This window comes from Talpa europaea (genome assembly GCF_964194135.1).
Source record: "Talpa europaea genome assembly, chromosome: 12".
Lineage (NCBI taxonomy): Eukaryota > Metazoa > Chordata > Mammalia > Eulipotyphla > Talpidae > Talpa > Talpa europaea.
Genome location: NC_140079.1, coordinates 53,250,125 through 53,259,680, shown reverse-complemented (window position 1 = coordinate 53,259,680; position 9,556 = coordinate 53,250,125). Strand labels below are relative to the sequence as shown.

The following is a 9,556-nucleotide window of genomic DNA, read 5'->3' as shown; positions in this document are numbered from 1 at the left end:
ATACTGGAACAGCTGTACTAGAAAGGAAAAGTGGACTTGCAATCCTAGTTGTGAATTTTAATTCTTCCATTGAATCCAAAAAAATCAGTAAATAGTCGTTGACTGATGGCTACCGTGTAAAAGGCACTGTGCTAAGTTCTAAGACTCAAATGATAATTACTAATGAGACATCAACATTCAATGTTATTGATGAGGGGACTTCTCGTTCTCATAGTACAGATGTTGGAAACCAGCCTCCACGAGGCTTAATAACTTCCAAGGTCATACAGTGAATAAACCAAGATCGTATCCCCAATTTTCCAACTCCACAGCCAGGACTGTGAACTTCTCTGTGTGAGGTGTTCTGTCCCATCCTATCAAGGTAAATAGTATGTCTCCTGACTTTGTTGTAAATATTAGTTTAGCAGAATAAACGAGCTATGAAGAAAAGAGATCAGCTTCAGTGGCATGCCAGATGACAATCAATGTAAGAACATCTGTCCTAAAAATGAGGAAGTGGGAGCCATGAACTCTGTGTAGTGGGCATCTGGGAAGGTGACATTTTTGCTAGATTTTGAGGAAAATGTTCCCTTCCTCATTCTCCAAGTTCCAATTGAAAAAATTAAAAAAAGGAAGGAGCATTCCAAGCAGAGAGAACAGCATGCACAGGGGCCCAAAAGGGGGTTGGGAAAGAAACTGTAAGGAAAGACCACCTGGGCAGCACATACATCAACCAGGTGAGAGACTTGGGCAGAAGTGAGCTTGGTCTGCTGAGGTAAGAGCAGGACTTTCTCTTTGACCATGGTGACTCAGATCTGTGCTTTATGGGAAAAGACTGGCTCCTACTGAGCTGCAGAGGGAGGTTGGGTCAGGGAGACCAGGCAGGAAGTGGCTTATCAGCCGAGGTCAGAGAGGATGACAGTCCTGGTGAGCCTGGGAAGGAGAGGCTGGATTCGGCCCATTTCCCAGACTGGACTTGATGGAGAGAAGGCATGATGGGGAAGAGGGACAGAGAAGCCCGGAGAATTTATGGGCCCCTCCACTTAGCAACATCAGGGAACCAGGAGGCAGTAAATGTTTGAGGGGGCTGATGATGACCTTGGTTTTATATGTGTTCCCTATGGTGGGCTATGGGACATCCAGGGAGAGAACTCAGGTAGGCAGTTGCAAATTGTAATCTAAAACCTTTTTCCTGCCAGATTAAAATTAATCACTAACTCAAGAGCCATTTGCTGAACACTTGCGCGCCAGGTCCTGGGTGTAGAAGACTGGAGAAGAGGACTCGCCTAATCCCAGGCATTTGCTGGGTGATAAGGGAGAGGTGAAGGGACTGAGGAGTTAAGATTGGGTGGAGGGTTTAAGGAGTGGGGTTAGGAGTGGAGGAAGGGAGGTGAGGTTAGGGGCAGAGTTTACCTAAGGGCTGTCATTTGGGTGAGCTTCAGCTCAGTAGGACAGGAAGGAGAAGAATCTGTAATCAGACTCAAAAGGCTCAGGGAAGTCTCCCCAGAAAGACATTTGAGTCAGCTTTTGAAATTTGTATCCAGATGTGATAAGGCGGCAGTAGATAGCAATGATGAGAGTAGGGGACCCAGTGGGGTGGTGATCCAGTATGCAAAACAAGGGAACTTGAAACAGTGGGGGGAATCTGGGAACTGGAAGACTTATTTTCAGGGGTCAGGTGAGGGAGTCTCTACAGAGAAGAGCTGAGAGCTACCTACTCAGGTAGCACTTTTCCTTGCTGAGCCAAATGTGCTCTAGGGCTGAAGGCAGAGACAGAGCCTTAAGATATTGGAACCCCCTACCTGCTGTGCCACCTCCAGGGAGTCACTTAAACTCTCAAAGAATCAATATGCTGTGGATCTCTCAATACCACGGAGCTGTATAGGTCAGAAAGGAGTTGTTCCTTACCCCTAATGTGCCTACCATCACCAGGCAAGGCCATGCTGTATGTGAGTGACAGGGCTGGGTGGGAGCAAGGTGCCAGCATCCACCCTGCTCATTGGCTGTTCCTCATCCCCAGCCCTGTTGACTCTCTATCACTCACGGTTACACCTTTTCCTACTGTGGCCCATCTCACTCCAGAAAATGCATACTTGTGCCTTGCTAAACATGTTCAAAATCCTCACCCATATTAAATAAGGCTACTTGCAGTTGATTGTACTTTTACTGCTTTTGGTTTTCAGCCAGGCACATGGGATGCACTCACTTATTGCAAACGTGTGTAAAAAGGCAAAAAGAGGAAAGCAGAGTCATGAGAAAAGGTTAGTGTCACTACCTGCCTGCCTCCCTGGGAACCCGTCTTTCCTCATCCACCTATTTCTCCACCAGTCCTTGCACTTTGGAAGTCCCACAGTATTACTGAGTTCAGATCATCTCCCTGCGGCTCTCAAGCTGGCTGCCCTGGGCACAGCCCAGGGGTAGTCACACCCCTCCTGCAGAAGTGTCAGAAGGATCAATGAGCTCAGAGCATGCCCTTGTCTTCCTTCCCAGGTACTTACACTGAAAGACCCTCCTGGCGTCACCCATAGAATTGTCCCTTAGACCTGGGCTTCAAGTGTGATTCCTTGGGGTCTCCTCGCAGTAGTAGATCTCTCAGCTGTGGTCACTTCACTTAATAGGGGAAAAATAAAAGGCAATAGAAAGTCTGTATATACATAGGTCATTCAACAGAGAAGAATTATTTTTTAATAGTGGTTATAAGGGAAAAAATGAGAAGGATTAGTAGACGAGAAAGGAGAACGACATGGATGGACCTCGAGGCTATAAGCTTATAAGTCAGGTGGAGAAAGACAAACACCATGTGATTTCACTCCTAGGTGGCACATAACAAATGGAAGAACAAAAAACAAACCCTTAAGGCAATAAGAACAAAAGAGCAGTTACCAGAGGGAAGGGGGAAGAGTCAATCCGTAAAAGGAGCCAACTGTATGATAATGGGGAGAAACTAGATTTTCAGGGGCGAACATAGTGTAATGTATATCGATATTGAGTCAGAAGGCTGTACACCTTAAATCTACATAATCATGTAAACCAATACTAGTTTAATAAGTATCAATGAGCTATGTGATGAAAATGTCATCATATATGAAAAATAATTTCAATATTTTAACCCCAAACATTTCAAAATGTATTCATTTCAGCACAAAACGTATTTTAAAAAAACAAGTAGGCAATTGGAAGAGACAGAGATTTTAATCCTGGCAACCATCACAAATTCTTCTGAAGCTGGGCTCAATACTCAGCCCATGGCATGGAGATGCCCCTGTCGAATGCCATCTCCTAGCTCATTTCAGAGATTTCTATGAAATTATTAAAGAATGCTAATTCTGGAATTTATATGAAATTCTAAAATACTAATGCAAATTGAAAGCAGGCAAAAGTGACATGTCACAGAAGCTCCCACCTAACGGATGATACAGGTTATCGAGTATCCTGATGGGGACCAGTCCTTTGTGCTGTCACAGGCAGATTTGGGAATGGCTCCAGCTGAGTCCTGGCTGGGTGGGCAAAGGATGTGGCCTCTGAAATGACATCGGGCTGAGCCGGGTCCAACCAACACAGCCCAACACAAGCTGGGACTCTCATCGGCAGGAGGAGGCTGCCAATCTCGGGGGCCATCATTAGAACCTCTCCCCTGCTCTTTGATTCTACTGGTTACTGGGCAGACGTGGGTCTTTCACATGTGGCTCTGCCTGATGGCAAGCTCATGTCCTGCTCCCCATCCTGTGGAATTTCCCGTAACCCCACAGCCTTCCCCACTCCCTTTCCCCTGACACACAGTCCTTGGAGACAGGATCTCATGTTTGACTTTATTTTTATTTTATAAGAATATAACATGCTGAGCCAGGAAGACAGGGGTTGAATACATTATGCTTATCTCGGAAACCAGCTCCAGTTGTCAACAATAAATAAATATTTTAACAGTAGTTCCCAACAGGTGCTAAGAGTTCCCAGCACCTGCAGAGGTAGAGTCTGGCCAAGAGAGGGAGACAGGCTGCCGGCTCCAGTTGTGAGTGGCTAGGAGAGGCAAACTGAGCTCACAATAATAAATAACAACAGCAACGACACAGCTACAGAAACCAAGATACTATGCTACAATTGTCACCAAACTAACAATATGTTATACTTAAATAACTTTCTCCTGGAGAAGCTCACAGTGCAGACAACAGTGCTCACTTCCTGGGGTGTCAGAGGCATCCTGGTTCATCGCCCTCCCAGCCTACACTCCTGCAGAAATCCCATTATCGGAATGTTTGTTCAGTGGTAATTCTGAGGTGACAAGCAGGTTCTGCTCCCCGGGTCTGCTCTTCCAAGCAGCCTCCCTCCCAGCTTCTGCGTTCGGTCCAAGGGAACTCTTGGCTCCTGTACCAGTTGCCCTCACACTAGAGAAAGTGCATCTCACATTCACAGGAAAGAAACATGAGACTCCCCTTCCATCCTGGGGTGTCTTTCCCCCCTGTTCTTATACCCACAAAAAAAATTGGCTTGATTTGAGCAGAACTTTTGGGAACTGCCAAGTGGAAATGTGTTAGTTATGGTCCTTTTGCCCCTGGTTCCACATGCTGGTTCATTGCCCAGCATGAGAACTGGACACCCGCTCACCAACCTTTCTCCTCGTAGTCCCACGTTCAAGGGCAGCACAGAGCTAAAGCCCTGCTCACAGGTGGACCCTGCTGCAAACCCAGGATTAGGGACCACCTGCAAGAGGTCACCAAGAACGCCGAGACTAATGTCACACAAGCAAGATGTCCTCTTTTGGGGACTCTCTACTGACTTAGAAAGGGACTCAAAGGTCAGTGCTTGAGGTATAAAAATCTCACAGGGAAAACATCCCACTGGTTCCCTGTCCTTGACAGGACTGCGAGGCTGGACAAAGGAATGTTGGCAGTGCAGAGGCAGGTGATAGGGACAGAGTGGGAAGGTTCTACAACCAGGGCTCCTTTCTGTGCAAGGACAGCCTGGGACATAGGAAAACGGGGTGCCATCGAAGTCAACAGTTCACCAGGCACACAGCTGAGCTGGCTGCCTTCCCTCTTCATGTTCAAGCTTCCTTTTATGTACATTTTCCAAACCCCTGGAAGAGTCCCCTTCAAAATGACAAGAGCTAATGAGAACTCTCACACCACCGTGGCTTTCCCCACTGAGACCCGACAGCCTTCATCTTCAGCCCTCACCCCAAGGTCCTGAGTTCCTGCATGGAATTCAGCCCACAGTATCTGGAGGAGAGGCTGTGGCTCCCAAGACAGGCTGCCCAGTGACTTTCCCCACCAGTCCTCTCCCGCTTGCTTGGAAGACCCTGCCTCCTGCACAGAGGCGGCAGCTTAGGGGTAGGTGACTCAACCTCTCTTGCAGGCTGGCTTCCTCACTGCCAGGAGGCTCAGGTGTGTGAGGGCTCAGCTGGGCTGCAGCTGGACGGACAGGCAGGGGCAGCCAAGGCTTGGGCAGCCAGGTCCCGGTAAGCAGGTGACTTCAGAAAGCGTGGATAGGAGTCCTTCTCCATCAGGGTGCGCGTCTTCCCCTGAGCAACTTCGAAGCACGTGGCCATGGCGGTCTGCAGGTTTATCCTGGTCAGCTCCCTGGTCTCATGGTCTATGTTCACCTGTGGTGGGGAAGGCAAGCACACTGGTGAGGGGAGTGGGTTAAGAAGGGAGTAAGACATGGGGTTCACAGGCTTAGAGACGACTGACTGGTGTGGGAACACAGGATCTGAGTCAGGAACCTGGTGTCCCCTGATGTGATCACTAGCCAGTGCCATACAAGCCCGCTTCCTGCTCTGTGACCACGACAGATGCTCTCTGGCCTCTGTACTTGCTGCTTCCTGTGTTTGAATGTTCATTCCTCTCTTAATTCTTTCACGTCTTTGTTCATCTGTCACCTTACCAGACAGCCCACCCCTGACTTCCTTTATGAAATGGAAATGCCTCCTCCCACCTTGTACCACTGCCTGCCTGGTTCTCCTCTCTCTCGTGGCCTGCCTGGTTTTTATCAGAGCACACAGCAGCAGCTGGCACATATTTATTTGTTGAATTGGTTATTGTCATCCCCTCCCATTAGGGTAGACACTTCTTGTTCACTGGTGTATCCCCGATGACAACAATAATGCCTTACAAGTAAACGGTGTTCAATACATTTTTATAGAATAAGTAAATGTGCTCAGAAAATAAAATGCCAAAGGACGATATTACTATCATCTCTCCACAAGGTGGCCCCATGGTCCTTATGCAACCCAGATGCCACAATGGCGGGCACTAGCAGGTTGGAAAGTTCACTGACCACAGACCTGCTGGCAGAGGCAGGTCAGCCAGGGGACAGATCCAGGTCTCAGGAGGGCCTAGGATGACCTGTCTTTCCACTTGTGTAAAGAGTTTGCACCTCTAAAATGGGCTTAGCTTACACATGTGGGTATAAACAAAAGACAAAATAAACAGAAGCCGTGGGCCCTTGGTTGGGTCTGAGGTAATAGCAGCCAGGGGCAGTGAGAGTCCTGGCTGTCCTAGTCACAGATATCCACTCACCCCTGGGCCAAATAAAGTCACTTATACTTCTAAACCCAATCCTCCACCTGCTGCCCCTGCCACCCTCCCCAGTTCTCAGCCAGGAAGGAACTGGTTGGGTCCGGAGTATCCATAGAACATGCTGGAGCTCTGACCTCTTTAGGGGCTTCACTGCGGACAAATTCCTCAAAGATTCTGTGAGCCCGGGAGGCTAGCTTGGTGGCCGATCGAATCTTCTTGAACTCTTCACAGGCTAGCCAGAACTCCAGGTTCTCCTCGCTGAACTCTGTCTTCAGGAAAGCATGGAAAGCAGCCACTCCAGCTGGGGGTAGGGGAGAGAGAAAGAGACAGGTCAGATTGTGGGACACTGAGAATAAAGGAAGTGAAGACAGCAATTGTAGTTAATGGCTCTATTTTTGGGATGTAATTTTCTTGAACAAGGACCTGCCTTTGTGCTTTGAATAGAGGCTGGCACACTAGAGGATGGTGATTATTATTATTATTACTACTATTATTTTGCCCACGCTTTCAGCATCCCTCAGGCTGGATCCAAAGCACATGGGGACACGTGTGCCATCCACACCACAGGCAGACACAACAGGGTCCTACTCACTTTTACTGCTCAGCAGCAAGTCAAACGACTCTTTCCATCCCAGCACATCTTCTGAGATGTTTCTGTTAAAAACAAAAGAGCCACAATTTTAATGAAAACAAACAAAAAATCAGCAAACAAATACACAGCATAAACTCTAGCCAGAACTCTGATGGGAGGTGCGGATTTTCATAAACACTTGCTTGGTGATTATGAAAGCTGACTCGTCAAACTCATGGCGGGTGAGGGTGAAACAGTGGTGTTTTCTAGAGGACAATTCAGTTACCAGAAACCAAAGCCAGGAAGGGATCATTTGGCCCTGAGGAAATATCTCTAGGGCTGCCTCTTTGCTGTTCAAACTTTTTTCTATCCCCACCTCTCTGGGCTCTGTCTTGTACACTTACCCAAGGAAATACAGGTCTGATGAACTGAAGTTATATCTACTTATCACTGAAGCTATTCTATGTCTACTAGCACTGTACCTGCACCGCTGATGTTCAATATAAAAGTGACTTGAAACATAGTGCATGCTAATGCAAGGAGAGTCACTGATTTAAAACTTTTAAGTGGTCCTGGCCCCTGGCCTACCCCTGCTCACATGTGCAGCAACATCTGAAGAGGGGAGAGTGTGGTGACTAGACATTCAGGCCCTGGGTGTTCTCTTCTGTCACTGCACTTAGAAATGTTAGGTCCAGCGAGACCACCACACTCCTTGCTCCCACTCACCCATGAGCCAAGCAGTTATAGCAAACCAGCAAAATGCCCTATTAAAATCTCCAGGGAGGGGGGTTGACAGGTCCACCCCAGCATGTCCTAATTGCTCCTACTGCTTTCCTTTGTATGATCCTTTCCTAAATCTGGCTCCCCCCTTCAGGGGTCTGTGGCCCATCATCAGGACTCACCCCTCTTTGCTGTGTTTACTGGTCCGCTCGAACTTGCCAGCACTCCCGGAATCACAGCCCTGGTCTGATTTGTGAAGAAAGATTCCCAGGCGAGTCTTGAACTCTTTGGCTCTGGAAAACAAAGCATGAACATGTGAGTATTCTCCATTTGCTCAGTCAGGGCAGAGAGTTTATGGGGTGCTAGAAGAGCTCAGGGGAGGGGTACCATCCAAATTCCAGCCTTAACAGTTCCTCGGAAGCCAGGGCTGCTCCTGGGGCCTAACATTTGCTTCTCTCATTTGTGAAATGAACCCAGAAACAATAGAAGCAATGTTTGAGCTTTTAAACTTTTTAAGTCTTCCACTTTCTGGGTTTACAGCAGTGCACACGTGGACGTTTTTCTTTCTTAAGTCTCTCCACTCTATTATTTGCTTGTTGATGAGCACCAGCACCCTCTAGGCTCGTCAGGAATATTTCTGGAAATGGATTCCTGCCTTTATCTTTGCCTTCTCCTTCCCAGCCACCAACTCCAGCAGGGATTATAGGCTGCTGAGCAATGCCCTGGGAAATGAGCACATGCCTTACCACTGGACCCCCAGAAAAACACCTTCCTGCCTTCCCCTTCCCAGGGCAGGAGGGGTTCGTGCCCCTGGATCTGGGCAGCAGAATGAAAACCAAGTACTTAAGAAATCGGGGAACACTCAGTACTGCCAGGTGATGCCAATGTGGTCTACTTGCAGCTGAATCTTCAGCAAGTCACCTGAGAAGGACTGCCATGTGTCAGAGGATGGGGAATGGCAATAAGCAGTGGTCGCACTGCCCCTCTTTGCTTTGCCTTCTCCCTTCTCTTGGCCCAGAAATTCTCTAAGACTCCAAGGGAAGCATCTGAGAAGGTGGAACCAGGCTGACCTATGCCTCTCCACTCAAGTCAGTAGCGCCCCGTTCTCTGGTCCACCCAGGTGCTGCCCCTCCACTCCCTAAGGGTTAGTGGGACTTGACTTCTTACTCCAGGCAGCTGAACAAGCTCCAGGGCACACGCTCCTCTTACCTCTCCAGGCAGGTGGTGGGGAAGCCGGTCAAGGTCCGGCACATGGCTGCGGGTGCAGGACAGCACGTCGTGTGTAGGACAGAGGTGGGCTCCAGGGGGAGGCACGGAAGCTCCAAGCTCGGAGGAACGGCAGTTACTGGCACCGGTCTAAGAGGGACAGTCTTACCAGAGATTTGTAAAATGCACACGCCGACGCGGGGAGACCGCGGCTTTTATTCCCTCGGAGAGGGGCGGGGCGGGCCGCGGGCCGCCGACCAATGGGGGAGCTGGGTGGCGCTCCGAAAACCGAGTGTAGACGGAGGCGGGGCCGGGAACCGCACCCGGCGGGGCGCCACACGCCGCGCGCCGCCGACTTCGCCCCTGCAGTCCTGGCCGGAGCCCGCGGGGGCTGCCCCTTCCTCCAGGCGGCCAGAAGTCACTGTGGGGTGAAGAGCGCACACCCACTTTAGCAGGAAAACCCCCATCAACCTTTAGTTAAAGCAGGAAACCAACTTAGCAGTGGCGAGTTTTCAGGAGGGTTTACGCAGGGGGGCGGAGGGGGGCCACACAGCTGGATCACAGC

At 49.2% G+C, this 9,556-nt stretch overlaps 1 protein-coding gene across 1 annotated transcript; it reads right to left on the bottom strand.

The window, feature by feature from the left end:
- Positions 1 to 5,356: 5,356 nt before the first annotated feature.
- On the bottom strand, positions 5,357 to 9,230 carry RGS16 (regulator of G protein signaling 16; the record flags this gene model as incomplete). The annotated part of the gene is made up of 5 exons (XM_084250349.1): positions 8,995 to 9,230; positions 7,968 to 8,078; positions 7,087 to 7,148; positions 6,629 to 6,795; positions 5,357 to 5,578 (listed from the first exon to the last, which is right to left on the bottom strand). The coding sequence occupies exons 1-5, from the start codon at positions 9,036 to 9,038 to the stop codon at positions 5,357 to 5,359; spliced, it is 606 nt and encodes a 201-aa protein (XP_084106475.1). The 5' UTR covers positions 9,039 to 9,230.
- Positions 9,231 to 9,556: the final 326 nt, after the last annotated feature.